Genomic DNA, 20,618 nt, shown 5'->3' with positions numbered 1-20,618 from the left:
AAGTCAGCTATTTGAAAAAGATTTTAAATATAGATTTTCAAAACTAAAACAAATGAATCATTAGATGTATGACATTTGTGTAAGAATGGTGTTTTGTGTGTCATTTGTGACATCATGACGTGTTTGGTGTGGATTGTTTTATTGTCGTGTGCTGGAATTGCTGCTTCATTTGATTCCCATTATGTAACAAGACACATGGAATATGTAAATACTGAAGATGAAGATATTTACTCCATTATTAAAAACGAGGAATCAAGGTCAGTAATTGAAGTGGTTCAAGAAGTCGGTTTCTTTCTAAGGTCACACAAATTCAAAGAATGGGATGGAAGAAAACCTGGACCTAGTGAAGTTACGAACTATAAATACTTTCCTAAACCGCCATTAGAAAACCTTCACTGGGAAGTTAGAGATTATTGCGCCAAGGGTTTTTATAGTTGCATCCAATATATCCATAGAAAGATTATAACATCACAGTTCCAACTTAAAGACGATATTAATTTTATCATCAATGACATGGAAAATAAAAATTTGACTAAAGATGAAGTTGATAGCATTGAACTGGATTGTCAATACCAACGCCAAAAAGATATGGAAGACATTCAGCAATTCGATGGTTCACTGGATCGCTATCTTTGGAAAACTACTGCATCATATTACATGTGTTACTTCACAATGAACGAACGCAACGAACTAGAGCACTTTAATATTCCTTGCGACAATTTTGCAGCATGTCTCGAAAAAGACTTTGGTTCTAGAAATTTCGATCCAAGAGCTGACGATTCGATAAAATTTCAATGTGCAATGTACAGTTTTTGCCCTGATCCATTTTGTAAAATCAAACATATCAAAAACCTCAAGGAATGCCTGGATGCTCAGTTATTTTGTTCATATAACGATTCTTTTGATATGCTCTCGGCCTTCCAGAAATCGCGAAATGTCGGTTTCAACAGTATGATCTTGAACCGGTGGAATGTTTCTTGCCCGTGTGAAGAAAAGGGATTCCGATGGAATTCCATGGATGGAATGTGTGTTGATATTAACGAGTGTGCCGAAAATACCCACACTTGTGATCCCAAGAGACAGAATTGCCTCAATCTACCAGGGTCTTTCGATTGCGTTTGCAATTGGAGGTATGATTGGGACAGAGAAAAGAAAACGTGTACAAAAAACGCCCCACTAAAAATAAACTAAGAATTTATTTCATTTTTCATGTTTTATTAAGTTTTTTATCACTTTTGATTAAAATTTAAATAAATAACATGTATCAAATAATAAAAGATAATAAAATAATAAATGAATCAAAATGAGTTCAAAATATAGTGAGTCAAATTTTTTGTTCACAAAACAGGAATTTGATCCACTAAGTGGTTATTTACATCAAGTTTGTTTATATTGATATCTCAAACGTACATGAAGAAAAATGACGACCTGGCATGTTTCAGTGTTCTTTGTTTTACTCAGATTAACAACCACATTACTCAAATTTCGTAAGTATTATTTATATTTTAATTGAAAATATCTTATGTATGCTACTTGTTAGGCGACATCTATGTTTGGAATTATTATTTTTTACTATTAGAAACCGCCACGAATGGAAAATATTACGCAACGCGAAACACAAAAGTGATTACTTAAACCTATCAATGATAAGTCATTAATCCAGTAAATACCCAGACATTTACCTTTTTCTTCATCTGTGTTTGAGATATCAATTATAAAAAAATATTAAAAAGTTTAATTCATTAATTGCTTCGGCAGTCAATGAGTGAAACTAACCTTTGCTCTCACGTCCTGACGATATCTGTGATGGTGTCTCCTCTCCGCATGTTGCCTCTCTTCAGACCTGAATCGCTTCTCCAGCTTCTTGTAAAGCCTTCCACTTGTGTGCTTCCCGATGGGCCTAACTCCATTCGGAGAGTCAGCAAACCCGGCTGGAGGCTGTACTATATCTGGCTGCTCCTCTCTGTATGCTCCCTAAGGTACAAATTTATTAGATTATATCTACATATTATACAGTTATTCACCTGTATGATGCATTTAGCGCATTTGGCTACCATTCTGGATCTCCTGGGTACGATTCCCAGGGGGATAAAATAAATGTAGGTGTGTAATATTATTTGGAGAAACAAAAGTACTTTGTTTTTTTATCCCTTTTTTAATTATTTAAAACCAACTAGTTTCGACTGCAACCTGACGTCCCAGGGTTTGTTTTATAGTTATAAAACAAACCCTGAAGAAAACAAACAGGTTGTTGCCAAAACTAGTTGGTGTATAATAATAAGAGTGGATCAAAAAACGAAGTTATTTTATTTCTCCAAATAATATATTACAATGATCCATAAAGTTAGTAATATTCAAAATAAAATAAAGTTTTTTTTTTCATTCTAATATTTATTTCTTATTACTTTCAGATATGGAATGATATCTGAAGCCACTGGACTAATCACCTTGCCTTCATATAAAAAAAAAATATATGACATCAATTTGATACGTTGCTTTATGCATCATTGGGTGAGTAAAGCACTGTTTTACGTAAATTTGATTATTTTGTACAGCAGAAAATATGCCATTTTTATGAAGTATGTCATTAATAATTCAAGCTTTTCCATCATTTGAACCAAACTGTTTACCTTGAAATGCGGACTGGAAGCATCTTCAGCAGTGATAATGTCTACTTGCTTCCCACAGTGGTGACAATGCACACTTGTGCCAACACCAGTTCCCCCAGATGATGTTGCAGTAGCACTCAGATCAGCAGTCTCACTGTAAAACACACTATCACTACCTGGACTGACAGATCTGAGTGATTCTGCTGACATGGCTTTTGGCTTTTTGCAGTCTGCGTTATCTGAAAAAAAAAATCATATCACTTGTACTCTTTGCAAGATTGATGATGATCAAATTAATTTGTCTTCTAATTTAACACACTTCTCTTTTGCATTTTCGGTCTTCCTAAGGCATCCGTTGATGCTTTGATATAATTCAGAGGACTGAGTCGATAGCCGGCCGATGTCAAAGATGTTTCTAGAACACAAAAGAATTTTCATGAAATTTTATTAAATCAAGAAAGGGTTGTAATCAGGGTATTATTTGAAATTATGTAATCAAAATAGAATTTCAATCGGCGTATAGTTTAAAACTTACCAATATCTTCTGCTTCTAACGAACTAATAATTTTATTTGGTTGGATTGATGATCGTCTTCTTGGTAAACTTCCAGGTAAAGAGACGCTTTCATTAGACCCGCTCTTTTTTCGAATCCTAAAATAAAATTTACTGATTATATATCATCAATCAATTTTCTTTGCAAAGAATAGTTAGGTGCTATATTTTAGAGTTGAATTGTGGACCCTTAAAATCAACACTCCAAGACACATACTCTCAAGTGATGTCAAGGGGACTTGACAATACATGAAGAAGAAAAAAGCTGTCATATATATTTAAAAAAAATAATTTTCTAACCTATGAGATGAAGTTCCTGCATTAAAAGCAGATGTAGGTGATTTTGCAGTACCGTTTCCCGTTTTTCGTCTTGGGCTTTCTCTTGGTCTTCTGTGTCTTCTAGGTGATATGCTTCCATTGGTTCCACTAGCTGTAAGATATTCACAAAAATAGATATAAAATTAATAAAATATTATAAAATCTGTATTTTAATAACTTGGAATACTTGTTGCAAGAAAGTACCTTCAGCTCTATATTGTTCGCTGGAGTCATCAGAAGTCAGAACATTTAATGTTACTTTTCCGTTCTTAGATGCTATATCCTGTCTTCTCAAGGTATCCATCAACAATCCTTGGCTTCTTAAATGACTCGGAGTAATGTCTTTACTTCTACTCTGAACAGGGCTTCTGCTTTTTGATTTTTTCTTCATAAATCTTTCTCTATCGGCAGCACGCTTTGCTTCGAAGTCTCTTTCTCTCGCTGTTTTCTCACTCTCTGGACCTTTTGGAGAGGGAGTGATCTTGCATTTTTCAGGGAAGCTGGGGCTCTTCCTGATGAAGATAGTTGGCGGTGGTTTTTCTTCTAGACTTTTCTCATGGTTCATCGGACTTTTGGATTGATTTTTGCTTTCTGGGGTGACGGAAGATCGTCTATCCCAGTTGTTTTCTTGCGACGGGGAAAGAACGTCGTCGGACGCTTGTTTAGTAAATTCTAACGTAAAATTCTTTCTTTTTCTACGCCTTTCATCCGCCGTCCAGGGTCTATTTGAATTCTTATATTTAGTTGAATATTTGTAAGCTATAATTATAAACAAACATGTTATATTTTACATTGAAAAAAGTGAAAAATATTTCAGAATAGTCATGTCTCTGAGTTTTATTTAATATTCATAAATACTTCAAAAAAGATAGAGTGGTCTATTAACATAAGATATTTTAAAGAAAAAATACTTATAATTAATTTGTTGAAGTGAGTTTTAAAAATACTCATAAAATTGAGAATAATATTATCTTGCGTTTTGTAGTACCTATGTGTAATGATTCGGACCAAATAAAGGTTTCAACTACATTTATACTTTAAAAAATAGACATTGACTTTAAAGTCAACACTATTTTAATATTTCTATAAAAAAATATCTCTCAATGCTTAGATAAAAAATTGATATGAATAACTCCTAAGTACCGTCAAATCTATTAATATTGAAAAAAGATTTAGACGCACTGAAAATATTGTGTTATGGATATAAATAAACTTACTTAACCCACCATCATCGTCGTCATCTTCCACGGGACTTTCATAATATCCCGAAGATGAATAATGCCCACTTCTCTCATCATCGGAAATGGACTCTCCCTAAAATTATAAATAAAAATTAAATGTAAAAGTCTTTGCATTTCTTTAAGTATGAATATTTAAAGGAATTGCCATATATGGCATAAATTGAAGGCTTCTTAAAGAATTGAGAGTACATTTAGGGCTTGCGAGCACTGCATTTAACAGTTTGAAGGCTGTGTGGAGATCAGATTTGTGTTTTTAATATTGAAAGCATTAACTTTGTGGATCATATTGATATTTTATTTCGAGAAATAAAAATACTTTGTGTTTTGATCCACTCACATTTTTATTAACCAACAAGTTTCGGCAACAACTTGTTGCCCTCTTCAGGGTTTAATTTATGACTATAATTTATGTCATAAATTAAACCCTGGAGAGGACAATTATACCCATTATTGATAACCACACTTCTCAAATTCTTGGAAATTCTATATAAAATATATATACACTTATTTCGAAACATTGTTCTTGAATCACTAGAACTTCACTAGAGGCATCTTTTGGTGAGATAAAGTAAAGTGATCACTTAAACCAGCCTATGACGGTCGTCAGCCCAGTAAATGCCCAGACTTCCATATTCTTCTTCGTCTTTGATGAGATGTCAAAAATAATATGAAAATAACTCCTATAATTGGAGATAATCCAGATTTGTGAACAAGTATTTGGACACACTAAAAAAAATTGATTACCTTTATAGAAGGCACAGTTTGTTCATGAGTTGGACTTGCGATAGGCGGTCTTTGGACGGTTTCTACTACCGTGTCTTCCTCTGTGTCGTGTTTCTTCTTCCCGTTTTTCTTTCTACCTCCGACATCTGGAGCACTTCCTGTTAGGCTGTAGCTACCGGAAGAGCTACTGCTCCCTGTAGGTGATGGCGGATCTTTGGTGTTTTTTTGCTAAAATAAATTATGGAAATATTAATATCGAGATTTTGGCTCGTGGTTTGCATCGCGGATATTGGTCCGAGACTCTAGATTGAAGTGACTAAATATTTTTTTCTTTTAACTAACTAACTTACTATCAGCTCTCTCTGACAACAGAGATAATAGAATACCACATCACTCTGTCTTTGCAACCAATTGGTTGATTGATTAATATGAGATCTCAAACGTTCCAATTCAGAACGCGGACGTGTTTCCGCGAACGATTTTTTTTAGAACATACGAGTATATAGGAATTTGAGTTAAAAAGATTATATATATTTTTTTCAATAACTCTTTTCTTTCAAAACTAAATATTTATTCATAAGAAAAACATATTTTTTAAATACAAAAACGATATTTAAAGCAAAAAATTCAATTATATAAAATTTGGAGGTTCTCACCAAAACATTACATTTCCATTATAAATGATTTTAAGCAATCAGGAATTCTAGATTGTAAAATTGTTTGTAAAACGTTTTGGTGCAATTTAATGATTTCACATTGGTTGAACACAGGATTGATCACGTTTTATCGCAACTTTAATTAAGATTTCGATAGAAGACAGTAAACACCACAGATTTGCATAAGTATAAAGGATTATTTTGTGCAATATTTGAAATATAACTTTTTGGTGAGGACTTCCATAAATGTTATCTGGGCTTAAAGAAAATAAATTAACGATTTATAGTATGTTGGGCCTTTACAGTTAAAAATTAATATTTTGTTACAATTGCATTTTTACAAACAGTCACTTACATAAAAGTTACAATGATTAAAGAAAACACTTGAGTTTTATAAAAGACTACTAGTTTCACAAGCTAAACTTCCATCATTCAGATCTGAATAATAACATCAGTTATTATTCAGACCTGAATTAAGCAAAGTTAGCTTCTGAAACTAGTAGTCTTTAATAAAACTCGAGTGGTATAAAAACAAGTGTTTTCTTTAATCATTGTAACATGTCTTACCACAAAGTTAGCGAAAAAAATAGTAAAATACATAAAAGTTAAAAGAGAATTTGTAACTTGAAAAGTACCTTTGAACTTGATGGACTGGCACTAGTCGCTCTCTTTTTGTGTTTATCTCCTTTGCTCTTCGTTTCCTCGGGGTTCGGCGTGGCCTGGGGCGGTCTTGTGGCACTCACTCCTTGCCCGCTACTTCCGGCACCCCCTGCCGCCCCCGCTACCGCCACCAGGCCTCTCTCCATCTGCCTTGCCATAGCGACTGGAGGGGGTGACATCGATGGGACCACCATGTCTTCCGATATAGCTTCCACCCTCGCTAGGGAGTAGATGCTAGAGGCGCTTTCGAACGAAGATCCCTCGTGATTTTTGGATTCGGGAACTGTAATCGAATTGATGGACATAACTTAACTCTTCACTGTATGACTTTTTTTTGCATGACTGCATGACTGCATGACTGCATTGACAGTTCGTCTTCGAGAGGCAAGTGAAGTTATTATTTTGGCGTTCATGGCGCATCTTTTGGCTTTTGAACTATTTACTTGAGTTATGAATTTATCTAATTAGTAACAACGAAGAATGGTTGCTTAAAATTTTAAAGGACGTTAGATACACTATGCATTGAAGGGTTAACTAACTAACTAACCATTACGCTGCTTAACCGCAGGGGTAGGCAGAGAGAATAGATCGCCATACCAATTTGTCTTTGCAAACAATGTTCGCCTCATGCTAATCTCATCTAAGTTTTGTAATAATGTTTTTTGGTGGAACTACATTTTATATTATACAATAAAATAACAACCATACAGTTATTACCACATTTTTTTTATTTGACAAGTGACTGGGTTTCGTATTAAAGACATTATTAGACTAGTTTTATACCCAATGAGGCTGAGATTGAAAACCATAATTATTAAAATACATTTTTTTTAAATTCATGTACCTATACAATTGATACATTTAAATAATAATAATAGTAAAACCCTTATCCGCACCCCAATGGTGCAAAGGGCACTGCGTGATATAAACGCAGAGTTATCTTGATCGTTTACACATGAAGGAAAGGTGATCAGCCCTCCGCTTAAGGTACCAGTCCGGGGTAATATTGATTTAATATTACAGTGAATAAAACAATTATATTTATTTGACCCCCTTGGGAATCGAACCCGGGACCTCCAGAAAGGTAGTCGAGTGTGCTGACTATTACACTACGGAGGCGGACATAATTTAAATAAATGAAGGTAAATATGTTTAAGTAATTTCTTTTAAGTGACTTCTTTTAAGCATACTGCTACATCTTTAAAAGTGCTATATTTTGTTTTCATTTTATTTCATATAATTTATAAGTCTTAAGAGGCTTGCATATTTTGCCTCGAGGTTTTAAAAATAATTTAAAAATAAATCAATAAGGGTAACTTAAAAATAAAACAAATTACCGTGGTTAATATTTTTACAGCTGCCACTCTTTTTAGAACTATCAGAATTTGCTGTTACATAGTCATCAGTCGTTGTGGTGGTAGTACTCTCAGAAACATCTGTCATATTTGTTTTGCCAGAATCGGATCTAGCCAGCAGAAGGTCCGGAACTACTGAGTTAGGAGCTTTAGCCACTCCATTATTGTCAGGAGAATCTAGCGACCTGTGAGGAGTGTGACTCGGAGTCAGGTCTGGCGTTTTTCCCGAAGGACTCTTTCTCTGGAGATCTCTTCTCCTGGAAGGACTTAAAGCTCTCTCTCTTCTCTTGCTTATGCTTCCGCAGATATTTCTCTTCAAGGCACTATCGGGCAGGTCTATTGATTGGTCGTACTTTGTTATGGCTATTGATGGAGTCGTCCTGTTCGGGGATGCCATCATCTTTATCATGGGATTGGTCGATGTTGGCTGTTTTGTGATTGGTGGTGCTACGGATTTGCTTGTAGCTACAGGCGAGGAGATTTGTAGCTTCGTTGTAGGCTGCGAAAGACTTACCGCTATATCTACTTTATTTCTTGGTGAAGAAGGCGATTGACTCTGAAATGAACAATATAGAAATTTAGAAATTTAAAAAAATCAACATATGTGGATACGATATAAGCATTTTAAAATAATTTACAGCATAATCTAGCTCTTCATCCAGAGCATCAGTGTCCATTGAACTTCTTTGCTGATGTTGCAACAAAAGAAGATGTTTTCTTCTCGAATTTGGAGTCAGTAATGAAAGATTACCAGGACTTGCAGTCAGGGAACTCATTTCTGAAATGCTGAAATGTAAACATGTTATTAATAAGACGCTATTTTTAAAACGCAAAAGATTAAACATGATTTAATAAAATACTAGCTGTATCCAGCCACGCGTTACAATGGCTTATTCTGGTAATATAGAAAAGGAAGAAAAAAGATGCACACAACTGATATGTTTAATTTAACAATGTTTGTGGGTATACAGTATTTTAGCAGCTATCAAGCTGCACGCTGTCTGCCATAAGTGATGTTTATTATTACGTGTGTTGTTTTTCAATTCAACAGATGGCGGCGCTGCTATTTTAGTAAGAAAGCAGGTTTTCAAAAAACATTTTGTGTTCTAGAATTTGGAATTTCATAATATTCAGCCATATAGAAAAAGCTTTTATATATGTATTTTTATTTTCTGTTATTCCAGGGTATCACATTATAATTTCAGCGAGTTATCATAACGGCTTTTTGTATGCTTAGTAATGAATTATTAATTAATTCAACACTTTATACGAGTATATTTTTACGTTAGTCAAATTGTAATTAAGGGTTTCCTCTTTATTTAAAAAAGTTTAATTTTGTTAAATTCAGCTATTTTTATTTTGGCTATTCAGGTATGTTTATTTTGAGTTATAACCAGGGCTCCATAATCCCAGCGAGGTATCATTTTATGCGCAAAACAATTTGTACGTAATAAATCCAATACACTTTATAGTTTTCAATAAATAATGCTTTCGATATTCCAGAACATAAAATTTTGTAATATTTATCTATATAGAACAGATTTATTCAGTTTTTTTTATAATCAGTCGTACCAGGGTTCCATAATTCCAGTGAGGTATTATTTCAGCCCTTTTGTATGCAAAACAATTTGGATGTAATCGATCCAATACATAACGTATTTTTGATCAATAATGTAATAAATTGTATTTTAAATAAAACCTTTTTCCAATATTCCAGAACATTAAATTTTACAATGTTCAGGTTTATAAAAAGGCTTATTTAGGTTTTTGTTTTAAGGTATACCAGGGTTCCATAATTCCAGCGTGGTATCATTTTAGCGCTGTTGTATACAAAATAATTTGGATATTATTAATTTAATACACTTGACATTTTTTAATAAATAATGTTATCGATTGTATTTTATATAAAAGTGTTCTTCCTGTATTCCTGAATCACATATTTTGTAGTTTTCAGTTATGTGAAAACGCCTAATATAGGTATGTTTGTTTTCAGTTATACCAGGGTTCCATAATTTCAGAGAGGTATCATTTCAGCCCTTTTGTCTGCAAAACAATGTAGTTGTAATTAATCCAACATACCTGTTCGGCATTCCATTGTCCGTGCCAGAGTCAACTTGTAGCACAGTTGCCTGCGACTCATTCCAAATTCCGTCGGAGTGGTCTCTGTAAGCAAATTGACGACCCTCGTTTGAACGGGGACTGAGGATGACACATTAATGGATTGGCATGTAACATCAATAAGCCATGCAATGAAACACAACATCAAACATGACCGAACCTATTTCATGATGGAACTTTAGAAAGAGGCTAATTATTTGAACTATTCACCAAAACGAGAACGCAATTTATCTAAAATCTACTAATATTAATAAAAAAAATGGTCTTTAAATGTAAAAATTCAATATGTCATAGTACTCGTATGTAATATCACTCACTCCTTTCAACAATGTCATTTATAAAAAAAAACTTGATTTTTCAGGACATCGTTTTTTAAGTTTAAAAATATAATAAAATGTACTTTAAATAAATATCAAGCACTTATTGAACTTTTTACTGTGTAACAGATCTTTTTTATGAAAAACCTGAATGTTTTTTCTCCATTTGAAAAATATTTAGTATAATTAAAAAAAATACATAAACAATACCTTTTCTTCAAGATGCAAAAACAACACTTTCTGCCCTGTAGCGGGTAAATATTAAATTAAAAATATGCCGCTTTTGCTGAGCTATAGTACATTTTCTGGGTATTCCAAAAACATGCACAACTGAAAAAAGATTTTCGATATATGACGTTGTTAAAGGAGTGAGCGATATGATGTCACTATTGAATGTTAACCAAAAAATAGTGGAACGTGTAGTAAATATATGTATACTTATATACGAAATTGATATCATTCAATTTTACCTCAGGCGAACTTCTATTCTATTTTACTATTATTCAAGTACAAAATAAAGTAATTCTGCGATAAAAATGGTTTAAAAATGACTGTATAGTTTTTGTTATCAAAAGTGTGTATTAAAAATATAACTTATTTTAATGCGGGTTGCACAATACATTGAAAAGATATTTTTTTCTACTTATCATGAAATATGTAAGGTCATAGGAATAAGAATTTCAAATTCACATATAAAATAGATAAATAAACTCCAACTAAAACACACACATCACAACATCAACTGATGAAAAGACCCAAGATAAAATTTAAGACTATAATTTATTTCATATTGTAGGTGTCTAAATTTGAGATGGACCATCTATGGTTTTTATACGAAAGATGATGGAAGCCTGAGCATTCCAGTGCTTACGACCTAGCGTTTGACTGATTTGACTTATAGCTTTAAACACCTCGCTGACTCCTTTCAAGAACGTCATAAATCAAAAATCGTCGATTTTCGGTTGTGCATGTTTTCGGAACGCCCAGAAAATGTACTATATCCCAGCAAAAGAGGCATATTATTAACTTAATATTTACCCGCTACAGGGCTGAAAGTGTTGTTTTTGCATTTTGAAGAAAAGGTAGTGTTTAATTATATGTATATTTTATCAAAATATTTTTCAAATGGAGAAAACACCTTCAGGTTTACCTAAAAAGATCTGTTGCACAGTAAGAAGTTCAGTAAGTGGCTTGATATTTAGTTTTAATACATTGTATTATATTTTTAAACTTTAAAAACGTTCTCATGAAAAATCAAGTATTTTGATTTATGACGTTCTTGAAAGGAGTGAGCGACCTGTGTAACGTTGATAAATCTGTCCATCATTGAACATCCATATTGAATTATTATTTTAAGGATGTAAAAATGCACCGTTGTAAAATGTTTTCATATGTAAGTTGAATTTTATCTGAAGATCATCTTGTGAAATCAAGATTTTTTTTTCAATTAAAAAGAAAAATATTTGTATTTTATTTATATTATTTGTATAACACAAAATTTTCGATTTCATACTATTTCTGTGAGCCTAAGCAGCTCATTATTTGAAATAGGTATCAAATTGTGGTAGAGTGGGTTCAAACCGAGAAACCCGACTTAAGAGTCCGCGACACTAACCTCGGGACCACAACCAGATTCATGTGAGAAATTTGTGATATATAGCTTACTTAAAATGATTTTAGCTTGGATCCAATGCATGATGTAGATAAAAATGATACAAATATACGGGGAAATCCATACTGGTCTAGTGATGAAACATATAACTACAAAATGAGCTCATCAAACATATGGATATTACCTTTATTCCTAGTTACCTCAAAACATTTAAAAAAATCATTTGAAGTTATGGCAAAAAATGTCAATAAAGACAGAGTTTCGTGTTCAATTAAAAATACAATAAATTATTTTTTGACATCTCATCAAAGATGAAGAAGAATATGGAAGTCTGGGCATTTACGGGGCTGACGACCGTCATAGGCTGGTTTTAGTGATCACTTTATACACGTGTAACATTCACCAATTCTACCTATTATTGACAACCGCACTACTCAAATTCTTGGATGTTCCATATATATGAACCAATTTAGAAACCTTGTTCTTGAATCACTAGAACTTCACTAGAGACATCTATTGGTGTGATGTAAAGAAGCTTTTTATCAAGCAGAAACTCTTATATTAGTATGTGAAGTCCGAATCCTGGATTATAATCACATACATGAGAAACGCCAGAAAATACCATTTTCTTATTTTATTATTTAAGCTTATAATTTTAAGTAATTGGACACACTCAACATGTTGTAAATATAATAAAGTTACTCACAAATTGGGTACTTTAAATTTTTTATCTCAATATAGATGTAGAAGAATATGGAAATCTGGGTATTTACATGGGCCTGTCATATGTTGGTTAAGTGATCACTTTAATATGTTTCATTGTTTTTAACACAATATAAACACATAAAAAAGAGAGAAAATTAAGAATACAAACATTTTACAATTTTTATAAAATTAACTCTTGATCATTCACCCATTCCATTATTTTGCCTTTGTTCCATATTTTATTTTGACCTCTAACCTCCGTCGGCAACAAATTAAAAATGTTCGGAACGATATATTGCAGTGTTCGACTCCCATATTTATTGTTAATTCTTGAATATCATTGAATATATTAAAATCAAAGTGGAATTCGACCCTTTAATTTTGTTTTATTTTAGATACATTACCAAAAATTAAAAATGAAATTCCGCCAACTAACTGCATTTGCAATAAATAAATCTAAAAAGTTTCACTTTAAATGCAGTCCTTACCTTGTTAAGTCTATAGTCAAGGAATCACTGGATGCAAATGGTGACTTTTGATCTGGTGCAAGACATGATGTTGGAACCACGGAGTCTCCATCGTCAGGGCTGGTGCAATCCTTCTTGGATCTCTTCATCAGCTGCTGATGACCCTTCTCGCTATCGGATTGAGGAGATGTTGGCGTCGATTTGGCGAAAGTTCTAAAAAAATATATATTGACAGTGAAACAAATGTATATTATTTTTAAGAACTGCGAAAATGTATAAACTAACATTTATAAACCATAAATGAATAAAAAGTGTGTAATGTATATATCGTATAAATATGCACACACACACACACATATATATACATATATATATATATATATATATATATATATATATATATATATATATATATATATATATATATATATATATATATATATATATATATATATATATGTATATATATATATATATATATATATATATATATATATATATATATATATATATATATATATAACTATATATATATATGTATATATATATATATAACTATATATATATATATATATAAGTATTTTTTTTGTGACGATGGAAATGAAAAAGCATGTTTAGTTGGTACTGAAATAATCTAATGTTACACATTGATGGTCCTAGGTATATCAAATAGTTACAATGGTCATCAAAGTCTTACTAAAGTTTAGTTTCGGCTTTTAACTTTCGTTCGAATCGATAACTTGAAATCTCAGCATTCTTTGAAAAAAACCTTTGCAAATTGAACAAACCATAACCATTGCACTATTAATATATAAAAATGAGTAAAAAGTGGTGCAGAATAAAATGATTGTTTTTTCATCCGATTGAATTTCGCGTTTCGCATAACTTCTTTTATTTAAAATGCAGTTTCCCTTTTTTTCTTTGTTTTTTTATAAAACTTAAATTTTCAAAAAGGTCAAAGGCCACAAGAATAATATATTCCATTCTCCACCACCATGAATTATTGAAACGGTGAGTCTGAACTACGAAAAAAATCAAAGCAATCTAACGTGGAATAGAAAAATTCATATCTCTCAACAAAGATGGAGAGGAATATGGAAGTCTGGGCATTTACAGGGCTTACGACCTATCATAGGCTTGTCACAGGCTTAACGTGATTACTATATACACGTACCACACATCATTCCACTCATGATTGAAAACTACGCTACTAAAATTGTGGAAGTTGTATTGACACCTTCTTTCGTATACATGAGAGGCACCATCTATGGTCGTGTTGAAAAAGTTCAAAAGAGACATTCATTGAGAAAGCTTTTATTTAGTAGAGACCAAATCTGTGGTTCGGATCTTGCATACATCCAAAAAGGGTCTTTGCTATATTTAATCTTTCTCAATCCATCATAGATGGCTCTTAACTTTTAAGTACAGCTTCATGAGGTTAATGACAGATGTAAGAGTTCCAAAGGTTTTACTAATATTTAGAATGGTAGTTATACGTGTATAAACAGTAAACAGTTGTACGTAAACCAGCTTATAATAGGTAGTAAGATGGACCCCAAGAATTTTACAATGGAGGCCTTGGGAGAACAAAAGAGGTGTCGAAAGACCCCAAAAGAGATGGTTCGATGACGTGGTCGTTGTGAGGGGTAAAAAATGGCTGCAAACATCAACCGACTGGAAGAAATGGAAAAAAGGGAAGAGGCCTATATCCAGTGGAGGGTTTCCGAAGAAGAAGAAGAATAGATATTAAAACATGTACATTTTCAGACTTCCATACACTTCTCCATCTATGGGGAGTTTTCGAAATAAATAACTCCTAAGTTTTGTGAACAAAGATTTGGATATACTGAAAAAATTGTGAAAAACAAATAACATCAATAAACAACATTGGCATTTCGTACCGTACATCATGCCCATTCTCTTGTCCATCGCTACCCTGTGCTGAACTGCCCTCTTCCAGGCTTATGCTCCGTTTCCTAAACATTCCCTTCTTATAACAAACAATGTTCTCGTGGAACTCCTCGTCCACGGACTCCTGAGCCTGGAGACCTCCGTTAGGACTGGAACACCACACCCAGAGTTAGGACGACAAAATTATATGATAAACCTGACATTGAAAACAAAATAGCACTGCATTCTTCTCTTATTTCATCATTCGAACATCGTTTTGCGTACATATGTCTGCGGGGTTCGTCCAACTGTTAACCTGACCGCTTTTAAGTATTCGACAAACTTGATCATGCCAAGATTTCTTCAGTTTTACTCTGTTCCTATTTACATATACGAGTACACAACACCTCGTAAATTCGTTTTTACGTTTTTCCTCACCCATTTGTACCACATGTAAAAAAAATCTATAAATTTCATCGATAATGCTTATCTCAGTCATGTATTCTTTCCTTATTTCGTTATTTAAACATCTATCATATATCATTTTTCCCCTTATTTGTCTGAGGTATTTGTCCGACTCTTGACCCGACCGCTTTAAAGTATTTGACATAATTAATCACGCCAAGTTTTCCTCTCTCTTCTTATTTCCACATACACTACATTCACCTCATCAATCTATTTTTACTTTTTTACTCGCTCATTCGCATCACATGTAAAAACCATCTCAATGCACGTTTCTTAATTTTATCGATAATGCTTTTCTCAGCCTTGCATTCTTTTCTTATTTCACTATTCGAAAATCTATCACACAAAGATTTGTCATATACGTCTGCGAGATTGTATTACGACTGCAATCAGTTTAGTTTCATCCATATCACTATGCTTTACTTCTAAACATTAGGTTTAATACCAGGTTTCATTGTGTACTGAAAGTTTAGTTTTCGCTGTTAGACTTTTATTTACTATAACTGAATTCAATGCACCATTCAATCTGTTCTCAGCATTTACTCTCTTTTCCACATCATAATGAATATTTCCGTACCTAAAAGTGCTAGAATCTTACATGCATTAACCAAGGTTCCTGCTAACTTGCGCCTTATGAGTGACGAGAAAATTATAGGATTGACTTAGCATAGAAAACCAAATAGCACTGTATTATTTCCTTATTTCATCATTCAAACATCAATAATACATCTTTTTGCCACATATTCATCCGAAAGTTTACATTTAGTCTACTTTATTGTATAAATATAATCAGAATTGAATTCAAAATTCATTTCACAGAAATTTTTGACTAGTAAATGTGTCAACAAAACAGTTGAAAAATATTTAATTGCCGATTTTTTAAATATTTTCACGGCCGTTATGGATAGCTTTTTCCGGATTACTATGCCGAGTATCATTAGTACCGCTTCCCATGTCGTGCGTACGAAGGATAATGAAGGTACTTAAGCCATCAAAGCCTTAGAGTAAACCAACAAATCAGTATTTAATTACTATGTATTTTTTGTTCCTCCCTGTACTTGAATGTGATTTATTATTTCCTGTGCTTTATACATATCTTATTTTAAGTGTAGGAAATCCATCTTCGAACATTTTGCAATCAATTTACGACAACCGTCTCCTTTTGTGTTTTCCTTATTTTTCATCTACGATTGCAATTCCTTATTTTCTCTCTAGGGACGAGAAAAATGTTATGTCGTTCAGTAATATTCTTGAGATACTGATTAAAGATTTATTAAACTTATTTATTTGTGATGAAACTTTACACCATATACTTTAAATTACTATTTCGTATGATTTAATTAGCTTAGCTCGAAGTACTATTCCGATAAAACGTTAATTAATAATATGTGATTTCAAAATACGTCACAATTATTATCTATGTTTCCTTTTACAAAAAGTCCCGCTCGTTAATTTTCCCCTTTATTTATTACCCTATCAACCTTTTAATTTACCTAAATATTTTTTTCTCTTGGTTTTACTTTTCACTTGTAGATAAAAACATCTGTAGTTTTCGAAACTAGTCGTTTGTAATGAAATAAAACTTAAAATTAAAATGTAACTTTATTTTAAAATCATTATAAATATTTAATTATAACTTAATTATAATGTCTACCGGTTTCGAAGCTAACCGCTTCTTTATCAAGACTGATTAATACTAAAACACTATCTACTTAACACATTTCAAAATATTTTCACGGTTGGGCAAAGGAGCTTAGGTAGATCTTTAAACGCCACACTTTTTTGTCCTGACAAACACTCCTGGCTTCTTTTACATCCATACATCTAGTCATACATGTCCTCCGATTACGTAGACTTTTAACACCAAAATTCAAATGTCAAATAAAATTTTTTTTAGTCATTCTCTCGCTATCCATTCCTTCCACATGTCCATACCACCTTAAAAAACTAATCTGAATCTTTTTAACTATTTCTAGTTCAGCCTTCCCAAATTTTTAATTCTGTCATACAACGATTTCCCACACATCGTTCGTCTGAAGAAAATGTGTTCACTCTGCTTTCATCCTTCCTTTGCCAGTTCCATACTTCGCTTTTATACATCAATGTCAGTACCAGCTCTCTAAATTAAATAATATTATTTTTTGACATCTCATCAAAGATGAAGAAGAATATGGAAGTCTGGGCATTTACGGGGCTTACGACCGTCATAGGCTGGTTTAAGTGATCAATAAAAAGCTTCTTTACATCTCACCAATAGATGTCTCTAGTGAAGTTCTAGTGATTCATGAATAAGGTTTCTAAACTGGTTCATATATGTAGAACTTCCAAGAATTTGAGTAGTGTGGTTGTCAATAATGGGTAGAATTGGTGAATGTTACACGTGTGTAAAGTGATCACTTAAACCAGCCTATGACGGTCGTCAGCCCCGTAAATGCCCAGACTTCCATATTCTTCTTCATCTTTGATGAGATGTCAAAAAATAATATGAATATAACTCCTGTAATTGGAGATAATCCAGATTTTGTGAACAAGTATTTGGACACACTCAAAATGTTGTAAATAAATTAAATAAATTATAATAAATCGATAAAAACTAAGATTGAAAGAATATTTATATTTGACCATAACATTTTTATGTGTTTATTTCTTTAACTCTTATTTTTTCATAAAATACTTTTAGTACATACCTAAACATTCCGTTGACTGGTATTGTTTGACTGAAAATTCCTTCGTCTTTGATCGGCGTATGTTGGTAGTAATCATAGTCGTTTCCGAAATCTATTTCGCTGGTAGTCTTCACATTCTCGTGACTTGTAGACATCACCAGAGGCGCATCTTTCACCAAATCACCATCGACAGCATTTTTCATGATTTCATGTCGTCTTCTGAAAAATGTGCAAAACAATGAAAAAATTTAAATAATCTTTCTTGAATTCAAATCAAATATAAAAAAACTCAAAAATATAATAATAATAATAATAAAACCCTTATCCGCACCCCAATGGTGCATAGGGCACTGTGTTATATAAACGCAGTGTTATCTTGATCGTTGATACATGAAGGAAAGGTGATTAGCCCTCCGCTTCAGGTACCAGTCCATGGTAACTTTAAATAAATATTGCTGTGAAAAAATAACTTATATTTATTTTACCCCCCTTGGGAATCGAACCCGGGACCTCCAGAACGGTAGCCGAGCGTGCTGACCATCACACTACGGAGGCGGACAAAAATATAGCTTAAAAAATTTGATTAATTTTTGCCAACAATTTCCATGTATAGTTGCAAGTGGGTAAATAGTGCTATGGTAATTGCATGTAGCTTCCATGTGTAGTAATTGTCTTGGCAAAGAGAAGGGTACGTCTAGAAACTAGCAGACAAAAATCTCGGTAAGTGGTTATATATTATACAAATGAATACTAACATTACAAACATTAAAAAAAAAGAAATTTTTGTGTTTTTATATTTTACACAAATATTTCAATTTCAACTATTTCTGTAAATCTAAGTGGCTCATTATTAGAAGTAGGTATCAAATTGTGGTAGAGGGGGTTCGAAACGAGAAACTCTGACTTAAGAGTCCGCGACACTAACCACTAGACTACAACCCGACATTGTTTGTAAAAAATAATAAAAAAAGGAAAAAAATTCGAAAAATATATATATATATATATATATATATACATATATATATATATATATATATATATATATATATATATATATATATATATATATATATATATATATATATATATATATATATATATATATATATATATATATATATATATATATATATATATATATATATATATATATATATATATATATATATATATATATATATATATATATATATATATATATATATATATATATATATATATATATATATATTATTTTTTTATTAAAAAACTATGTTTGCTATTTATTTAAAATATTATTATTATTAAACATGACTTAAACTTATCTTTCTAAGCAAGATATCTTGGTCCATATTTTGAAACATTCATAGTATAAAAAACTTAATTAACTAACCAGTATGAAAGTAAAGCATAGAGTTGGCCAAAGAAGGATGAAAGTAGACAAAGGTGTGTTGAGATTGTTGGAACACGTTAAAAGAAAGAACGGTAAAACGAAATTATGAGGCAAAAGTAAACAAAAACAGACCGAGGAAAACAGGACATGATCAATTATTTCAAATACTTGAAACCGGTCAAGTCAGGAGTAAGAATAATCGGTGGATATGTATGAGGAGACGAATCAATATGGAAGAGGCGAAGATTGTTGGCAAAAACATATTAGTGTGGCGTTCTGCTCTCTCTGCCGACCCCTGCAGTGAAGCGGTGTGGTAGTTCGTAAGTAAGCTAGTAAGTATAAAAAAAACTTTAAATAAAACCATGAGAGTTCAAGAATATCCATCCATTCAATGCTTTCAGATTCATTCATGCGCTTCTTTACGATGCGCAGTTTGTCATCGCTCATGGCGAACGAGGATCATAAATTTATGTTTATTTTCATGGCAAAGCTCGCAAATAATCAAACATCAACTACTGCTCTTTGTATTCGAAGCATGGCCATTTAAAAAGAGCACTGGGGTTCAGTAAATATTATATTTCTCGATGTTATATTTGTATGTACGAATGCGTTTGTTATTTCTCTGCTTAAAAAAATCATCTCAAGTATCTGTGAAAGAATCGTTCTTACCTACCTAATAAATCAACTAATGAACAATCTAACCATCACCATCATCGTAAGCAGAGACAATAGAACGCCACACCACTCTGTCTTTGTAAACATTATTCGCATCCTCGACATTTATGCCTTTTTTCACACACATCGGCCGATTACCTGACCTGACCTGACTATTTAACGTATCACCACTTGAACATCTATAATACATCGTTTTTTTCGCACGTTGACTGAGAGA

At 32.5% G+C, this 20,618-nt stretch overlaps 4 protein-coding genes across 6 annotated transcripts in view; 1 reads left to right on the top strand and 3 right to left on the bottom strand.

Annotated features, from left to right (window-relative positions):
• The window catches only part of LOC148308312 (uncharacterized), a 28,321-nt gene extending 26,412 nt beyond the window's left edge, over nt 1-1,909 (bottom strand). Inside the window, exon 1 of the mRNA XM_088261952.1 lies at nt 1,777-1,909. The gene's annotated coding sequence lies outside the window, so the exon portion shown is untranslated. The remainder of the gene's footprint in view (nt 1-1,776) is intronic.
• LOC148308310 (uncharacterized) lies at nt 87-13,114 on the top strand. Of its 3 annotated transcripts, none has more exons than XM_088261956.1 (4): nt 87-257; nt 1,842-1,979; nt 2,412-2,511; nt 10,108-13,114. In XM_088261956.1, the coding sequence occupies exons 1-4, from the start codon at nt 115-117 to the stop codon at nt 10,171-10,173; spliced, it is 447 nt and encodes a 148-aa protein (XP_088118082.1). In that variant the 5' UTR covers nt 87-114; the 3' UTR covers nt 10,174-13,114. The 3 variants fall into 3 exon arrangements, with proteins under 3 accessions (XP_088118082.1, XP_088118080.1, XP_088118081.1); XM_088261954.1 differs by having other exon boundaries at nt 10,092-13,114; XM_088261955.1 differs by having other exon boundaries at nt 1,759-1,979; nt 10,092-13,114.
• LOC148308311 (uncharacterized) lies at nt 2,898-8,941 on the bottom strand. Its single transcript, XM_088261960.1, has 8 exons — nt 8,753-8,941; nt 8,097-8,670; nt 6,735-7,042; nt 5,465-5,671; nt 4,697-4,793; nt 3,684-4,238; nt 3,462-3,591; nt 2,898-3,024 (listed from the first exon to the last, which is right to left on the bottom strand). Exons 1-8 carry the CDS (start codon nt 8,888-8,890, stop codon nt 2,898-2,900), a joined length of 2,136 nt encoding a protein of 711 aa, XP_088118086.1. The 5' UTR covers nt 8,891-8,941.
• Nucleotides 13,115-13,350: 236 nt separating the features above from the next.
• The window catches only part of LOC148308309 (uncharacterized), a 31,801-nt gene continuing 24,533 nt past the window's right edge, over nt 13,351-20,618 (bottom strand). The window contains exons 8-10 of the mRNA XM_088261947.1: nt 18,376-18,573; nt 15,235-15,393; nt 13,351-13,546 (exon numbers count right to left, since the gene is read on the bottom strand). Of these exons, the coding sequence (XP_088118073.1) occupies nt 13,351-13,546; nt 15,235-15,393; nt 18,376-18,573 (553 nt within the window). The remainder of the gene's footprint in view (nt 13,547-15,234; nt 15,394-18,375; nt 18,574-20,618) is intronic.

Source organism: Brachycentrus maculatus, unplaced genomic scaffold (genome assembly GCF_059751285.1).
Source record: "Brachycentrus maculatus isolate JH-2025_06_01 unplaced genomic scaffold, ASM5975128v1 h1tg000170l, whole genome shotgun sequence".
Classification (NCBI taxonomy): Eukaryota; Metazoa; Arthropoda; class Insecta; order Trichoptera; family Brachycentridae; genus Brachycentrus; species Brachycentrus maculatus.
This window is presented reverse-complemented; position numbering and strand designations above follow the sequence as displayed.

Bases quoted from the DNA above. Each gene is read 5' to 3' on its own strand.
- LOC148308310 (XM_088261954.1), top strand. From the start codon at position 115: ATGACGTGTTTGGTGTGGATTGTTTTATTGTCGTGTGCTGGAATTGCT. The intron at 258-1,841 runs GTCAGTAATTGA...GCCTCTCTTCAG, and splicing joins ATTAAAAACGAGGAATCAAG to ACCTGAATCGCTTCTCCAGC. The intron at 2,512-10,091 runs GTGAGTAAAGCA...CGCCTAATATAG, and splicing joins GTTGCTTTATGCATCATTGG to GTATGTTTGTTTTCAGTTAT.
- LOC148308311 (XM_088261960.1), bottom strand. From the start codon at position 8,890: ATGAGTTCCCTGACTGCAAGTCCTGGTAATCTTTCATTACTGACTCCA. The intron at 4,239-4,696 runs GTAAGTTTATTT...TTATAATTATAG, and splicing joins CGACGATGATGGTGGGTTAA to CTTACAAATATTCAACTAAA. The intron at 3,025-3,461 runs GTTAGAAAATTA...TTTGTGTTCTAG, and splicing joins GCAGGAACTTCATCTCATAG to AAACATCTTTGACATCGGCC.